We start from the raw sequence: 19,152 nt of genomic DNA, 5'->3' as shown, positions 1-19,152 counted from the left end.
ATATATATATATATATATATATATATATATATATATATATATATATATATATATATATATATATATACACACACATACATACACACACACACACACACACATATATACACACACACACACACACACACATATATATATATATATATATATATATATATATATATATATATATATATATATACACACACACATATACATACAGCTCAAGTATATTGGCATTATTGGCATATTGTGCATAATTGGCATTATAATAACAGTATATATATATATATATATATATATATATATATATATATATATATATATATATATATATATATATATATATATATGATACTTTTTACTGTTACTTTACTTTTTTATATGTGATACAGTTTTACTGTAACTTTGAGCAAATTCGATATAGATGAGGTCTGAACTCAATGGCAGCTCGATTCCAAATGAGCTCCTGGTCCATTTCTCCCCGTATTTATAGCCAAATTCTGGTCCCGCTCCGACACCTCTATACCAACGCCAAACCAAAGTTCATCGCCGCCATGGATAGCTGCTTCAACGCCCGACACCGTTCCAGCAACCCCGTGTCCGCTCGTAAAACGCTTACAACCGCTCCACCGAAGTTTGTGCAACATTTAATCGCTGCCCGGGCAACACTGGCGAAGCAGCGGTGGTCCAGCGTTCAAGATTTCTGCGTTGGCCTAGTGGACCCAAGCGTCCACGAACTTGCGTCTAGCGGTGCCAAACTTTGACTGGGCGTTGGTGGAGCGGGGGTGAACTTTGCCGGGGCGGAAAATTGCCCCTTCCTCACTGCTCGCAATAATTTGTGCAGCTCAAAACTTTCGGAGCGGTAGGAGGGCCCCTCGAGAAACATCAGCGGTGGCCAAGTGTATACGGCGTTGCTTTAACGGGGGCCAACTTTTGTTAAATGGTGGTGAACGGTTACGAGCGGTGATGAATTTTTTTCACCGCTCCAGGAACGCTCCAGCAAAGTTCGGGCGGTGTGACCGGGGCCTAAGATGCTCAGTAAAACTTACAGCTCATTTCCTTATAAAACTGCACTCATTGTACCTCAGAATACTTTTTTTTAAGGCAAAGGGCTGTCTCAAATCAAATATTGACTTTGTTTCATTTATTATGGCTTAGATTAGATTAGATTAGATTAGATTAGATTAGATTAGATTAGATTAGATTTACTTTATTGATCCCACATCGGGGAAATTCACGTGTTACAGTAGCAAGAAAATGTCAAACAGATAACAAATAAAACTGAAATAAAAATTAGACAAACGAAAGATTAAATACAGAGGGCTATTTGCATTATCTACCGTGAAAAAGTATAGAAATATTGCCTGATTGAGAGGCTCGGAAAAAAAATTGCACATTACAGGTAGACTCTGTGTGTATATAAGTATGTAAAAAAAAATTTAAGACCTATATTATTGCACATAATAATTGCATCAATGAGGTAGAGGTAGTAGTGGTGACGTAGTGCAAATATAACGACAAACAGGTTATTGTTGCTACGTTACAAGTTGTGGGTGTTATACAGTCTGACAGCAGTAGGTATGAATGACCTGCGGTATCTCTCCTTCTTACACCGTGGGTGTACGGTAGCAGTCTACTACTAAAAGAGCTGCTTAAAGCCCCCACAGCCTCATGTCGGGGGTGAGAGGGGTTATCCATGATTGATGTCAGCTTGGCTAACATCCTCCTCTCACCCACCACCTCAATGGAGTCCAGAGAACAGCCCAAGACTGAGCCAGCCCTTCTGACCAGTTTACCAGTTACCGCTTGCAGTATTTTTTTTTAATGTTGAAACATTTCATTTTGTTATTTTTTGGTCTACAGCATTTCTTTACATGTGCTTAAGACTTTTGCACAGTACTGTATTATCTACATGAGAGCCAGCCTGACAAATGCATAAAAGAACTAAGCACCTGTTTACAGTCCCAGTGGCCACTAGGGTCTCCCAAGAGCTCTTGAAGTGTCCCATAATGGAGCTTGATATGAAGAAGAAAGGAAAAAAAAACAGCAAGATCAAGGTATGTTTGCATGACTACTTACAGTGCTTACCATAAACATTCACTGGCTTGATAGATCCATCAAACAAGCCTTCAGTTTAGGCTACATCCACACGACAACGGCAATGAGATTTTATTTAAAAAAATATCGCGTCCACATGGGCAACGGATCAGTAAAATATCAGGTACGTATGGCAACGCAACGCTTGCTGAAAACGATGCAATACACATGCCACACCTCTACGTGCGCTGTAAGACGGTCCCATCGGAGACACCAGAACAATAGAAGAAGTAGGACGCATGCGCATAAACCCCTTCTTCTACCCGGCGTGAAGCACTCACAGGAACAAACACACAACAACAAGAAGAAGATGGCTGCGACTACGCGAGGAAATCGTGCCTTCTGTGTGTACAAATTAGTTTTATTAGTGTGCATAGTTTTATATAACTTAATTTTCTTATTGTGTGAACATTTTGAAAAGCATTTTTATATAATTTATATAACTTTTTATATTGTGTGTGAACATTTTGAAAAGCAGTCTTATCCAATAAAAAAGAAATTCAAGAAATGGTTCAGTTACTTGTTTATTTAAAAGAAAAGCTGTATACAAAAGTGAATGCAATGCAGTGGTTCATACAAAACAGCGAGAGTGCTGCTTGTTCTAGTCATGTGGTTGTGATGTCATCGTAAACAAATCCGTTCTACTCATCCAGACGACTTCACAACGGCGCCGTTGCCAGATTTTTCCACTCTGGAACCCGTTCTCATTTTGGGGCACCCAAAACGCCGGTGCCGTGTGGACGCCAGGCCGAAACGATAAAGAATTTTATCAAATTCACCTGAATCCGTTGCCGTGTGGACATACCTAGCTATTGTTTTAATCTAATATTAGCAAGCAAAATATAACAGTACATCCAAAATGGCACTTAGGACTGTATCACTTTCAAAACTATATCAAGGTAAAAACATGTCTGACATTGGTATGATGTAAGCCACACAGAAACAACTCATAAAATTGGTAATGCGTGTGTTCGATTTACAGCAGGTGTGTGATTGATCAAGTACCGACAATAGTCAGTAGTATTGATGGCGCCAAGGCAGTGGGGGCAATGGAGCCCCTCAAATCAAAATTCTGCCATGAAGGCTTGGGCTGGCCCTGATGTTCAGGGTCACAGTGGATCTGGAACATGTTCCATGAGCATTGTGAATGTCTGAATTGTCTTGGCCAGCCCTAAGGGTCCCATCTGCATCTCATCATTGCTGAGGAGTGTGCTCCCATCACCCAATCGAGCATCCAGCCAGAGCAGGTCATGATATTTTTTAACCATATTAACATGCCATTGTTGTGTATTATGCCTGATGTCAAGACTCTCGTCTCTGTGAGCCTACCACTCTCTCTCTCCCCCCCACCAAATCTGTCCCTCTGAGTAACATGTTGGTCCTGGGATTGAGATGCTGGCCTCTTCTACCCCTCGGACCTGCTTGATCCATCCTGGTGCCCTGTGTCTGGTCGGAGTTTTATCGCATCGCTCCTGTGAAGGACGGCACCATGAGGACAGTTGAGGGTTATACCTGGAGGACGCTCTGGACTAGACCCCGAAGCCGTTTGTTTTCAGGATAATGGCTGGCTGATGAAATTATTGGCTGGCTAGCTGACTCAGCCAAAACCTTAATGGCTGCTGCAGCCACCAAAATGTTTATGGCTACAAATGGCTGATACTGGACGTCACTGTGTGGCATATATCCGGGCGAACGGATCAAACAAATGGGGGGAATAAATAGCAAATTACCACAGGTCCCCTGGTCTCTTACTTCATTGTAAATATAAATCTAGCAAGATTGTAGTTCAATGCTAATAATAAGCTAATCTGGATTGTTCGAGGAAGGCATCTAGCTATCTACTCTCACTAGCAATGACCAGTGAAGGACTGGCAGCTATCTTACTATGATGAAAGTAGAGTGGTGGAGTACTTTTTTTTATTATCAATCTCGAAGTATGTGAAACAAACAAACAAACAAAAATACCTTTACACTTTCCCTCAGCAGCGGCAAAGAATGCAGCCATCTCGTCGATATCGGAGTCGATTGATGCTCTGGGTGGGTTCCCGGGTTCCCCAGTGTATCGTGGTAACGGTGTGAGGGGCGGGAAGCCAGACAGGTAGTCACAACGGCAAGCTTGTGGTGGCTCTCTGTGCTGTGATATCAGTTCTAAATCTCTACAGTGTATGCCTATTAGGGTTGCCACATCTGAGTTGTAAAAAACCGGGACACATCGGTCGGCGGCCGCGCCTGCGCGCACGTACGAGCGCGGGGGTTGAGGGCTGCGGACACGCACATCTACGATGCCTTATGCCTTATGTGAATGTTCACGTTTAAAAATAAAACAGTTCAACTGGTGCAGTTAGGCGTTTAGTTAAAATTCATTTTGTCTTCTTAACCCTTAAATGGGCACTACCACAAATATTATTACAAAAAATAATTTCATATAGGAATGATCTTATTTGGACGCCAATATTTTTTTTAACAAATATTTAATAGTAGGCTAACAGCCCCCTGAAGAGCATGCATCTTACTTTGAAGCTTTAGGCCAAGTTTTAATTACATACAAAAATAAAAGAAAATACATTTGACTCCATAAACAAGTTTTGACATTTGTCTCTTCATAACAATAGTAGGGGTTAACAGAGTAAACAGTTATTTTTATAGGGATAATCTTTTTTGCCCCCCTCCCTTCTTTATCAGTGCAGGTTTTGAACAATGTTGAATGTCACGTCTTTTTTTCTTTTTGACAGGTACCGGATCTTCTGCTTCATTCTGTCCGACTCCCTCATCGTCTGTCTCTCCTCCCATTCCGTTTCCAAATCAAAATAATACAAATATAATCAATATAATTTCTCTCAGTCTGCTTCGTTGTTGTTTTAGCCTTTTCTCTGGAGAACTGAATTTTAAAAGTTAGACTACTGTATCATACCAAATAGCCCTAATCCTTTGTTTTAATCACAAGAGAGAGGTGCTATGTTATTGGGACAACTGATTTATTCATTTCTCACGCCAGTGTTCAGGCATTCTTTTTTGATATATTTAATGATTTATTTAATGATTCATTTATTGATGAAATTGGCCCAGGCTTTAGAACCAGCCTTTATCAGAATCAGAACATAGGAAGTAGACAGCCAGCCTACTCGCGCACCGACCAAGGGAACTCTCACCTATTGTTTGGTATTACGGTATTCCAGTATCTTTGATTTCGCGCGGCCGCCGTTGTATTGACCACGATCACCTAGCAACGGCGACTGGCTGCGTGCGCAAACATTCGGTGAGGCCACACAAGTAGCTGCCTACAATATGCCCGCTTACGTGAAAACTATTAATATGTTAAGTGGCTGCGAGAAACATTAATGATTTGTGTTTATTTCAATGGGGGATAATGTGAGGAAGTAAAAAACCGGGACAAAACGTGTCCCGGGAAGGTTATTCCATTTTCCTGGACATTTTCCATTTTCCACAAAAAAACCGGGACAATCCCGGAAAAACCTGGACGTGTGGCAACACTAATGCCTATACGTCTCTATTGTGTTACCACTAGTGTGTACAGTTGATCATGTTTGTGTCACTTTTCTTGTAGCTCATGATGTGGATAAACCCATTATTTGATGTACACAATTCTTAGTGGCTCAGCCAAATTTTATTAGATAGCGGCTCAAATTGGCTTACAAAATTATTGGCTGGCGGCGGCTCAAATTCTAAATGGCGGTTTTAGCGGCGCCTGGCGGCGGCTTCGGGGTCTACTCTGGACTCTTACAGTAATGCTTTTATGGCTGAGGACTACAGTTGACTTGTTAACTTTAGGACTGCAGTTGTCATGAACAGTTTTGCACTCAAGTTTCCATCAATGAAGAGTTATAACATCAACAAAACTGTCTTCATGTTAAAATTGTTAATGTTATAGTCATGCTGTCTGTTGTTGCCCAAATGAGGATGGGTTCCCTTTTGAGTCTGGTTCCTCTCGAGGTTTCTTCCTCATGTCGTCTGAGGGAGTTTTTCCTTGCCACCGTCGCCACAGGCTTGCTCATTGGGGATAGATTAGGGATAAAATTAGCTCATGTTTTAAGTCGTTCAAATTCTGTAAAGCTGCTTTGCGACAATGTTTATTGTTAAAAGCGCTATACAAATAAACTTGACTTGACTTGACTTGAATAAGGAATACACACTGGATAAGAATGCAAGTCCAAGGCGTTCTGTCGCATACACACATTCACTCCTTGCTGAGTCACAACTGTGCTGTAAAGTACAGCTCCAATCACATTATGTTTGATAAGATACAACAGTTGTTGATGTCAACAAGTTCAACAATGAGGCAGTGTTCAGGGAGGTGGTGGAGCCACTCACAGACCCTACAAACAGGTTTCTGGGAGGTGGGAGGAAACTGGAGAACCTTGTGGAAATTCACGCAAACTTGCAGAACATGGGAAACTCTCACGGATATTAAGCCCGAGACCCTGGAGCTGTGAGGTGACAATGCTCCCCGCTGCACTATTGTTTCACCCAGATAATATTTTAATAGCCCTAATTATGTTTTTAGACCTTTTATTAGACCTTTATAAGCTTTTGTTTTTGCAAAATGCAATTTTATAACAGACATACAACTAGTTTAGGCATTTTATATGTCTAAAAACTGCTTACATTCACAGAAACACTGTAGGCAATTTGACAGGCAGGAAAGCCAATCAACAAGTATGCCAGATTGTTTTATTTACTCATAGCCAACTGCTTCAAATAAAATTCATTAATAATTTCAAGGATGGGCTTCCAGTCTTTTTTTTTTTTTTTTTAGTCCTGTGCAGGAAATCTAACTGGAAAGGAGTATACATGGAAGTGTGGAGAGCCTTTAATATTCTGAAGCTAGTGACCAGAAAAGTGTACAAAGGATACCAGATGCTTTGTACATAGCTCATCGGTGACGTTTCTGAGGCAGGGACTTGAGCAACACTGCTTCTGTGTTCTTTGAGCTAGAGAGATGGCTAAATATTTAATGTCAGTCTGTCAGCGTTGGAGGTTCTTTCAACATGTCAACAAACTGCAACAATATAAAACCTATCGTTAGTCCTGACACCTGGTGCATTGTTTGCACAGCCATATGGTAAATAGATTAGGCTTTGTCTGCCATTTTTAATTAGTGATGAAAAACAGACAACTTGTGTTTCTCATGCCTTCTGTTCTGGTAGGTCATACTACAGCCATCAGAGGGACTGATTTCGAATCACGAGAAGCAGCTGTTTGTTATTGGTGCTCGTATTTTATAACTCCCAGGAGAAAACTAGTCTGGCTGGTTCTGTCATGATATAGTCTGTCAGCTATTGACACATGAGTTAGAAAGCTTGAATCACTGGCTTAAGGGGTAAATATTGACCTTTGCTGTTAAAAAGTAATGTTAATATTCTCAGCATCCATCCATCCATTATCCATAACCGCTTATCCTGTACAGGATTGCAGGCAAGTTGGAGCCTATCCCAGCTGACTATGGGTGAAAGGCAGGGTACACCGTGGACAAATCACTAGATTATCGCAGGGCTGACACATAGAGACAAACAACCATTCACACTCATTCACACCTACGGTCAATTTAGAGCCACCAATTAGCCTAACCTGCATGTCTTTGGACTGTGGGGGAAACCGGAGCACCCGGAGGAAACCCACACAGACACGGAGAGAACATGCAAACTCCACACAGAAAGGCCCCTGTTGGCCACTGGGCTCGAACCAGAACCTTCTTGCTGTGAGGTGACAGTGTTAGCCACTACACTATTCATATATTTTATATTTCTTTGCACTACCAATAGAGAGTACTATGCACATTTTAGCTCCTGCTTCTTATTGGAGCTCTTTCTTGTATTTCTTTTTTCCTTTTTCCCGTATTTGTACAGTACTGTGCAAAAGTCTGAGGTACCTTATAGTTTTTTTTAGTACAAACTTTGTTCGAGACTTTTATTTTATGACTTCCACATTATGTTCCCAGTCCAAAAGCACTCTAGATTTCCAAACATTAGTTTTCCAGCAGAGCGGCATGGTGGTGTCGTGGTTAGCGCTGTCGCCTCACAGCAAGAAGGTTTGGGTTCGAGCCCCGTGGCCGGCGAGGGCCTTTCTGTGTGGAGTTTGCATGTTCTCCCCATGTCCGTGTGGGTTTCCTCCGGGTGCTCCGGTTTCCCCCACAGTCCAAAGACATGCAGGTTAGGTTAACTGGTGACTCTAAATTGACCGTAGGTGTGAATGTAAGTGTGAATGGTTGTCTGTGTCTATGTGTCAGCCCTGTGATGACCTGGTGATTTGTCCAGGGTGTACCCCGCCTTTCGCCCGTAGTCAGCTGGGATAGGCTCCAGCTTGCCTGCGACCCTGTAGAAAGATAAAGCGGCTAGAGATAATGAGATGAGATGACATAACAGACCACTTTTCAGACAAAAAACATCATGAAGGCTACTGGGTTTTGCTGCAAAATGAAGAAGCGAGTGTGACACTCAAAGTGTCCAGAAGAACTGTGGCTGGTTCTGTAAGATGCTCAGTAAAACCTACAGCTCATTTCCTTATAAAATTGCAGTAATTGTACCTGAGACTGACTATTTTTTATGATTTATTATCATTCTGAGTGGTCTTGGGGCTACTCTACTCTCTCTTCTGTGATGTGTCTGTACCCACTTTGTGTTGCGCTTGTGGATCTCTGTGGATCCATGGTATGGCAATCAGAGTGGTGATGGTCAGTGGTGCCGTGGCCTTATAGACTGTATGAGCCAGCAAAGCCCTACAGGAGCACTGTGAACATCTACACTATTGATCTCTGGTCATCATGGTGACTTCTGAAGAACTTTTTTATCATCATCAATTTTGTGTTTGGTGGCACGGTGGTGTAGTGGTTAGCACTGTCCCTGGGTTCTGGGTTCGAGCCCAGTGGCTGACGGGGGCCTTTCTGTGTGGAGTTTGCATGTTCTCCCCATGTCTGTGTGGGTTTCCTCCAGGTGCTCCGGCTTGCCCCAAAGGTTAACTGGTGGCTCTAAATTGACTGTGAGTGTGAATGGTCGTTTGTCTCTATGTGTCAGCCCTGTGATGATCTGGCGACTTGTCCAGGGTGTACCCTGCCTCTCGCCCATAGTCAGCTGGGATAGGCTCCAGCTTGCCCGCGACCCTGCACAGGATAAGCGGCTACAGATAATGGACGGATGGATGGAATTTTGTGTTTCTTGCAAATTTTGTTTCATTGTACGGTTGGTAGGAGGTGGGTGCTACATAAATTATTATTATTATTATTATTATTATTATTATTATTATTATTATTATCCAGTTTATGTGTTTCTGGGTTAATTAATGGTATGAATTTTCCCACAGATTTTTGATGTATCCACGTCTGATATATCCTGTGAATTTTCATTGCAATAAAAAGGCTTTACTTTTTTCTTTTTTTCCCTGCTATATCCTTAACCAAAATAAATACAAAGGATGCAACAGAACAAATTTCAATTCCAATAATTTATTTGAGAGAAAAAAAAACCTTGTCTGTAAATGAGGTACAAAATATAAATAAGTGAGCTCAATAAATTAAATAAATAATTTTTTTTTCTAAGCATGCTACTTTACAACATGATATAGGCCCTGCAGGCTGTCAAATGAAACATTCAAGTATCTGCATCTTTTCAGCTGAAGGCTAAAAAAATAGCCTTTCCCTTGATATTAGAGGAAAAAAAAAACAGCAGTTATTGACATAGCACTGAGTTGTCCTGCATGCTGTCCAGACGCAGAAGACAAACATCAAGCTCTCAGTGAGCAGTAGTTAAAAGGCCTTAACATTAAACACATTCCACTGAAACCCAGCGCTTGTTTCTTATAATAGGAAATTACAAGGACATTAGTTGGCCTGTTCTATTGCAGGAAAAAACAATTACTGCAGTTTGTTGGCAAGCTCTGAGCCATTGAAACTCATTTGCACATGTAACTGAAAACACACAACAGTAACTATGTTAATAATATTTCCGCGTTCACAAAGAGGCCAAGAAAAAAAAAAAAAACCCTCATCAACCTGGGTGGTTGATCCATTTCATAAAACAGTTAATATGTGTCTTAAGGAATCCACTGGCAAACTAAGATAAGACAGTGTTGCAACCTTTGGACATTGTTATCATAGATTAGAAAGAAAAGCATAAAATTGGTGTTTATGATCGCTTCCTACATAATTCCAGCAAGGGTCTGCAAAGAGGTATTTAACATTTTCAAGAGAAATGAAATGATATGAAACTCTGATACAGAGAAGTGCAAGTGAAATGAAGATAAGAACAGAATGGACTAAAAAGAGAGGAGAAAAGACGCCGGTATACAGAGACATCACTGTTATTACATAACGAAGCAGTATTGCACAGTCTTTTTTTTTTTTTTTGCAAGAATAAGTGCCTCATTTTTAAGGCGAGGGTTTACACTTGATAGTGCTAAAGCGATCAAACTTGACTCCCATATGTGTGTGTGGTTTTTTTTTTTTTTTTGGCTTAACATTCCCTTCCATTGGAAAGGCCACCATTTCACAGGTGTTCAAGGTGCTCCATTCCTCCTTTAGTAAAACAACACAAGGCACACTTGTATTCAAATAGGCATTTTCAGACGTTCCACTGCTTCTATGACCCATGACGTGTCTGTGTATTAATAGTGGCCCTGAACACCTCGAGTCTTTTCCCTTAACACTGTCAGTAACTTTAATAGATGTCTTGTTTTCCATGAGCATTCTTACGTCTTCCAGTGTGTTCTGAGAGAACTTTATCTCAACCGTCCTTCCAGTCATACTGCAGAAGAGATCCTTTCCAGGAATGCCATCTCCTATTGGGAAGACTGGGATCCTTTGTTATTTATCACTTTGCATCTTTCTCTGACTGGTTGTTGGTCTTGAGCAGTTTTTTTCTTGAGACAGCAGAATGCTTGGCTGCGATGAGATTAGCCTTGGCTACTTGCCTACAATTGAAAAAAAAAAAACAGCAACAACCGCCTGGTTAGCACCCATTGCAGCATCCACAGATATGTTTGAAAGAATTTGTCTGTTCAGAAATGTTTCTCACCTGAAATATGTGAGGAGATCTTTGTCAGCTTTATACACATGGCCCACTTCAGGATCAAGTGGACTGACAACTACAAGGCCTGGGTCCATGGAGCTGTAACCAAAAGAATGAGCATCGGGTTAAATAATATGCACATTGCAAACTCACATGAAGTGAAGTATTACAATAGGACTAGTTATGGATCACTGAGCAAAACACATCCTCCATCTCTTCCTCTTCATCCTCCAGTAAACAATGTACAGTATGTCATTTAAGCTATGTGTAGACGTCAGTGTGAGCGGGTGGAGGCACAGCTTCGGTATTAAATAACTGAGCAACTTTAAGAATTCTTGACAACCCGGTGCGATAAAAAACAGGCGTTCTAAAAATAACCTCATGCCTCAAGGACTGGTGTGACTCATTATAAATCCATCCAGCGTAAGTCAGTCCCAGTCAAGTAAACAGCTACACTTTATCAGTGCACATCTCTTTAACCCTTTACAGTCTATCCTGATGTCTGCTGGTATGCATGATCGAACAGATGAGATCTGTTTATCTCCTTTGATCTGGAGATTATACCATGCTCACCTGGTGTGGCAGAAAGAGGAACAGGTAGGATCATTGGGGTTGGCACATTCACAACGGCCGGTGGAGCGCCGACGACGAGACAGAGGACTTCCGAGGCCATACGGGGTGATCTTACTGTGTGGAAAAAGCAGAAGCGAGAGAAAGATATGAACTTTCATATTCAAGTCTCACTTAATGACGAAATGACATCCAGCTGGATTTATGCTGTGTGTTGAACTCGAGTGACCTACCTAGGCGTGTTGACCCAGATTATGTCCAAGTGGCAAAAGTAGATGCATTCCTTATCCAACCAGTTACTGCAGGAGCAGCGTTTGGTGCGAACCCTTGCCAAAGAGCTCTGGGTTTCTGATGGTTGGAAGACGGGTAATCCGAATCCTAGAAACAGACCACATAAAAAGCACATGTTTAAAATGCAGGATATTTACCAAGGCTCTGTTAAATGAAATGTGCAATATTGTTGTTCTGTTTTAGATATATTAAAAGAAAATATCCCTAAAAATCTCAATCAAACTCAAATGTCAGGCCCAGTACAATTTAGATATAGAACACTTATCACTTAAGATAGAAAGGCAGTTACATGATAACCTTATTGTCTCCAGTGTGTGTTATAAGGAGGAAAGGGCAATGCGTATTATTTCTCATTGCTAAAATAATATTACACCTAAAGAATGAAACTTCAGCTATTTTCGCCCAGCAAAATATGCTGCGGTCATACCATGCAATTTCCAGAATTATTTACTGAAAAATATATTACGTATATTTATGTTTTGCGACAATATGTAATGCACGCCTCGTCAGTGGACTTCATACAAATTTGCATCCTTCACCACAGCATAACAGGAGTTGATAGGTCATGACTTACCTTCTTGCACAAATACACAGAATGTGGCTGAGATCAGCAGAACGGTGTGCAGAGAGAGATCCATCATCAAGACTTCAACAAGTGCGTTAAATCCACAGAAAGCAACGTGCACAGGTTTACTGTGTGTTGATTTCTCAGTGCTCTTGCGAGAGGCAATGACAGGTGTTCATGTGCAGCTCAGACTCCTTGCTTTCCTTTTATACACATCCCGTCAATGCCACACCTCCATTTTATGACCTCGTCACTTCTTTCCAACAACACATGGAATGCTGTTGTTACACAATAAGTCGCGTCCTCACATTCTCAAAGGGGATCATCAGTAGGGCATGGAAAACTGGATAGAAAAAAAATCGAGAGAAGGAAAAAAAAAGGAGTGGAGAAGCCGAGATGGTCTTTCTTTGAGTATTATCATGTCACGTAATATATCATTGTCAGTGTGTGAAATGAAACTGTTTCTGCCTTTTTTCCTCAGGGGCTCTCTGTTATTATTCTTATTATTATTCTTATGTGGGGGGAAAAAAAAGTCAAGGTGGTGTTTAATGACTTCCACCCACGCGAGTTTCAGTATATAATAATTTTGCCAAAATATCTTGGACAAAAATTAGATGAGCTCTTGTTCTTTGTTCAGTATATGATTATACTGTACATGTAGAATACAATACAAAACATACAGTATACAGGACAGAGTAAAAGAGAAATATTTCCTAATGTTCAAATCAAAATAACACTGAAAAAAGCCTCTATTTAAAAAAAAATCTGTTGTATTTTCATGTCCATGTATTTTCTGTAGTTATTATTCTCTATGATTAACTTATACTTTTTCAACTTGAACTTCTTTCACATGACAGAATTAATAACTCAGTATTGCAACACGGTACAGTCGATCTATCTACTATATATATCTCATCTCATTATCTCTAGCCGCTTTATCCTTCTACAGGGTCGCAGGCAAGCTGGAGCCTATCCCAGCTGACTATGGGCGAAAGGCGGGGTACACCCTGGACAAGTCGCCAGGTCATCACAGGGCTGACACATAGACACAGACAACCATTCACACTCACATTCACACCTACGGTCAATTTAGAGTCACCAGTTAACCTAACCTGCATGTCTTTGGACTGTGGGGGAAAACGGAGCACCCGGAGGAAACCCACGCGGACACGGGGAGAACATGGAAACTCCGCACAGAAAGGCCCTCGCCGGCCACGGGGCTCGAACCCGGACCTTCTTGCTGTGAGGCGACAGCGCTAACCACTACACCACCGTGCCGCCCATATATATATATATATATATATATATATAGAGAGAGAGAGAGAGAGATGTGTATATCTTTGTCATGCTTTCTATTCTGTCATATTCCCTTCTTCTTTCTTTTAGTCTATTCTGCTGTATTGTCATGAGTGTCTATTCTTTTCCACAAACTAAAAAGTATATGTGTAGCACTTTGTCACATTCTTTTCTACGTCTTCAATATGCTTTCTATTCGATCATATTCCCTTCTGTTCTCTTATAATATACTCTATTATATTGCCCTAATGTCTATCCTATTCTATTCTCTATTTCTATCCATAATGCATTATACTGTCATTCCTAGTCCTGGGTATGACTTTAAACTGGGAGGACTTGAGTATTGGGGAAAGTGGAGTTACCCCTTAATCACCATTGCTCCCAGGTCTGCTCTGACCTGGAGTGGTAGCACCTGCCTGGGTTCCAGCTATGGGTCAAATAGTACATCACTAATAAGGTGCTGGCAGCAGGGAGCTTTTCGGTGTGATGTGGCAGATGAACCCAACAGGGTCAATGGTGCACCACCTGATGGCATGCGGAAGAACCACTCAAATGACCAACAGATGGCATCACTCGGCAAGTCAGTTGTCACTGTGGGGCAACTTCCATACCCATTAGATCTGTGGCACTTTTGTGCACCACTTAGCATCAGGTCTGGAGGTCCAGAGAGACAACACAATAGGGGCATGACATAATTTGTCTTATGTTACTATGCAAGGTGCTTCATTACGAAAGGAGAATAAGTCTGGTGCGCTCGGGTGCGGGCCCCGCGGTCCATCTGCATTTCTGTGCGTCCTAATGAAGCAGTCATCATCGCTAGTTATGGACAGCTAACGATGATGATGATATATAAAATTCTAATTTTACTTCATAACATGGAGCATGTGTTAAAATATTAATGACTTCTTCAGCTTTTAAAATCATACACTGCACCTAGTGGATACTAGAACACACACATGGAGATTTACGAGTCATAAAACTGAGGTTATTAAGTCATGCCCAATATTTTTTAAATTTTTTTAACAAGGATTTAATAAAGTTTTAACTGCACATCATCACAACTAATAGTACAATTATTAGTCATTTTCACATAACATACTGTATTTCCAGTTATAGCTGAATAAATACAGGAATATCAAATGAATAGTGTCTAAATGAGCTTCATTTAATAAATAACAAGACTTCAATTAACTCCTCAAATAATTGCCACCTTATACATCGTATATTTTATTTTGCATTTTTAGATTTTACCTTAGATTTTTTCCCGTATTTATATTTACTCTTCTTTTATGTCAATTTATTCTGCTTTGTAGAGCTCTGTAATTTTTGCTCGTCTTTTTATCGTGTAACTTCTGATGTGACAAAATCAAAACCTTAAATCTAATTTAATTTAATACTTATACGAGATGGCTTGGGAGGATTGAATTAAATCATCAAGCTCAACATCAAGCCAAAGGTGCATGCCATGCCATGCCATGCCATTTCATTTCGTTTTAACTTCTGCAACAGTTAATGCAAATCGCCTGTGTCCTGCATTACTTTATGCCTTCACACTATCAGGTCATGTAGTTAAGCCATTAGACATTAGGTATTAGGAATCCAGCAATGGATATCTGATAATAAATGGCACTGGGTAAAGTATGCAAATATCTAAATATGAAGAAAGATATTTGCTTTCAGTCTGGGAATGATCTCAAACATGTTTTGCATTTCAGATTTTGGAAACCTATCATGGAATTATCCTCTTGGAATGACGCCTCTTCAAGTTATCTTTCCTCTTGTGCCTTTTATGACTTAATAAGTACAGCATGGAGGTTTGGAAAAACAAAATAAAACACTGCGAATTAATTTGCATAATTATTCAATTGCTGTAGTTATATTTATTTCTATTATATTATAGTCATCTGATGAACGTCAGGATTACTGATTCAGTAGCGTATAGGAATGAGAATTGCTGAGGGATGAAAAACAATGTCCTTCTTGTAAAAAAACACTTCTTCTTTTTTTCTTAGAGGCAAGGGGCAGGAAATGCCAGAGTGATGTCATCATCCATTGAACAATGGCATCTCCGAAACTATTTGTCACATTAAAAATGGATAAACAGAAATGACCAAAGCTAAAGCAAATATTTTTCTGGTGCCATAGAGGAGGCAGACTGTAAACACTGACACTCTGTCTGGAAACATCCAGAGTTCAGGTATGACATTACTGTTGCATATATATATATATATATATATATATATATATATATATATATATATATATATATATATATATATATATATATGGGTCTGTCTCAGAAACTGGGTACTGTGGGGGTACCCCACTAAATATACTCACAGTCAATAAACTATACGGTTTTGAATAGTGATGTTGGTTTTAATTTGAAATAAAATGATGAAAGAAATAATACAGATAAAACTAAATCTTTGATGTGAATACTCTATTCAGAATTTGGCAAAAATTCTGCAAATTTGTGGAAAAATGGCGGCTTGATCTGGGACATGATAAATGGTTGACTACATCGCATTCCCTTAAAAAGGTTGTAGTCCACTGAAAAGTCTACAGTTATCACTAATTGTATTTGACTTTATACACCTAAGGATTGGTGCGCTCACAGAATAATCATAACCGTAATAAAACATCATGCAAAATATTTCATCACCGTTGTAACTCCATTTTCCGTGTACCCAAAACCAATACAATCGTGTGTTTTGATCTAAACGGAAAGCCTCAGGGTCAAGGTCACTACCTCACCAAAAGTAGTAACTTAAAATCACTACGCCATATAAAAATTTAGTTATAAATCTGCGATTTTGTTTTTTAAAACGAAAGCTGAAAGTTAGGTATAGAGTATGTTTCTTACAGAATATGTTATGATGGTAGCTGGTCTTGTATGAATTTCTGAGCTATAAAATGATTCGTGGTCTATTTTTTACTGTAGCGTGTTATTTGTGTGCGGGGAAGGACACACATTAACAATTTGCATGTGTAGAATGGAATTTTCCACTCCAACAGTTAGAAGTTGATCGCGCTTCCATTTGTGGTCTTTCTGTTACGCGGGTGATCTGTTCGGACATTATTAATGAAAAGATGAGTTTTGACAGTTTTATTTTGTTTTAGTCTTGCAGTATAAGGCAATAGAATGTTTCTTTTTCATCTTACTTTCATATTTCGTAGTGTTTGCGTATTTTTGGCCAATATTTTGCAACCATGGTCAATTTAGATCAAACTTTTGATAGAATCTACGGCCAGTCATTTTGCCCCGCCCCCACCTCGCACTCCGTCCGGTGTGGTAGTGATATCCCGTTGTTCGCGTGCCACAGCAGAGACCTGCGTGACCTTCAGCCGGTACAGTCACTGTTCTTTTACCACCGCCGTTATTCTCATCTTTCCGGTGTGTTCTTGATTTTTCCATTGTGTCCTATTGTCCTATTTCACCATATCAAATACCCACAGTGTATCATATTATTCGTGAATAATCAATTCAGTCATCATAACTTGACATTTTTAACCCAAGCAATCAAAAAGAGGAAATGTATTCAATATTTTCACTCATCTGTGAAGGAGGAGCTTTAATTCTTCATGATGTAGTTATTTTATATGTAAATCAATTTTACAAAAGCATTTGAATTGTAATCAAAAAAATTTTCCACAGTGGAGGCCAGATAAAGCAAGATGCTATCTTTATTCTTATTAAACATGACAAAAGAAACATTGAGTGTTAGGTAAATGCAAAAAAAAAAAAAGTAAAATTAGAAAATTTATTTTTTGATCATAATGTCCCAAATGAGAGACCAGTTTCTGAGACGGACCCATATGCACATACATACATATAATACAGTACATATGTACCGGTAATTCTGTAAACACCATGTTAGATATAGGAGGTATGAGCTCAGTCATCATATGTGCTAATTTTCATCGAAACTATTTCTCTGACTTCATAAACAGTGAATTATTTCACAGAAGACCCACATTACAGTGCTCTCCTATCTAGTGTCTGTCTCTGTTTTGTCTGTCTGTCTGTCTCTCTCTCTCTCTCTCTCTCTCTCTCTCAGTCTGTGTCTTCTTGCAGTCACACTGCAAAAATGCGCCTTTATCCATTTCCTGTTCTGGATAGCTCGGCAGCATGCCACAAAGTGTGTGTCAACAAGCTTGCACAGCTAAATGACTCCAAGGAATTCCTTAGGTGGCTCTCTGGAATGCAGTGCTGCTCAGGACTTTGATACTTTTCCCTTTCCAACTGATAGTCTCTGACCAAAACAGGTCATCAGAAACACAGGAAGTTGGCAAACAAAATTTTTATGAATGGTGAATAATTGGAGAGCAATAGTGTTATAAAAATTCATGACATGTTTTCCACGCAAATCACCCGGGCTTCTTTATGGAGGGACGGTGGATGGAGCTTGCAGCAGCCATGCCTTAACAAATATTTAATGGGTCAGAAATTACAAGAAATTTGACTTGGCTATAAGTTCATTAATACAGACAAAAATGAAACAAAGCAAATAAAATAGAAAATACACTATTATTATACATCCAGGACACTTTCCATGGAATAAAAACGTATTCTATTCCCTTCTAGTGGGTTTATTGATAGTATGTAATGTTGTTATCATATCGCTTATCCTCCATGTATTACGCCACTCAACCCAATGGAGAATGAGCATGCAATATTGTTATAATTTTGCATGTTGTCAAGACAACACAACATCACACGTCGGAGCTCATGCGAAGATCCAATGACAAAACTTTTCTGCTGCACATGCGCACAATCATTTCTTTGTTCACCAGGAAAGAGAGAAGACAAGGCTAATCTAGTGCTAGGTTTAAGCCCTAAATAAATAAACTGAAAACCGAAACTAAAGACACACTGAACACCTAAAAGGCTACCAAAACTTCATTATATATTCTTCATGCATATTTACAAGAGAAAAACATACCAACAGACATAAAAAAACTGGAAAAGAGACACATCAGAGATGTAAAACTTCTGTACTAGCGAGTGACTGTGACAGTTTGCAAACAAATATGGCAGCGAGGTTTGCTTCATTAAAAGCAGAAGATTTAGAGATATATTTTGAAAGAGAAAGATGTGCTGAACACCCGAAAGGCTACCAAATCTTCATTATATATTCTTCACACATATTTACAAGAGAAAAACATACCAAAGGACATCGAAAAGCTGGAAAAGAGAGCCATAGCGGAAATATTGTCAAAATTCTGCTTGGAGGTGAGGAAAAGCGATGGAGACTTTTACAAGAGGACTTCACTCAGCAAAGCCCTTTTGTTTTGAACAACTGCAATGTAACAATTAACTATGACCAAAAG

The 19,152-nt window shown here is 39.7% G+C and overlaps 1 protein-coding gene across 1 annotated transcript; it reads right to left on the bottom strand.

Annotated features, from left to right (window-relative positions):
- Positions 1 to 9,533: 9,533 nt before the first annotated feature.
- Positions 9,534 to 12,689, bottom strand: edn2 (endothelin 2). Its single transcript, XM_060904064.1, has 5 exons — positions 12,532 to 12,689; positions 11,900 to 12,044; positions 11,670 to 11,783; positions 11,103 to 11,195; positions 9,534 to 10,998 (listed from the first exon to the last, which is right to left on the bottom strand). Exons 1-5 carry the CDS (start codon positions 12,596 to 12,598, stop codon positions 10,899 to 10,901), a joined length of 519 nt encoding a protein of 172 aa, XP_060760047.1. The 5' UTR covers positions 12,599 to 12,689; the 3' UTR covers positions 9,534 to 10,898.
- Between the last annotated feature and the right edge of the window lie 6,463 nt (positions 12,690 to 19,152).

This window comes from Neoarius graeffei, chromosome 22 (assembly GCF_027579695.1).
Source record: "Neoarius graeffei isolate fNeoGra1 chromosome 22, fNeoGra1.pri, whole genome shotgun sequence".
NCBI classification, from domain to species: Eukaryota; Metazoa; Chordata; class Actinopteri; order Siluriformes; family Ariidae; genus Neoarius; species Neoarius graeffei.
Note: the sequence above shows the minus strand (reverse complement) of the source record. Positions and strands in the feature narration are given on the sequence as shown.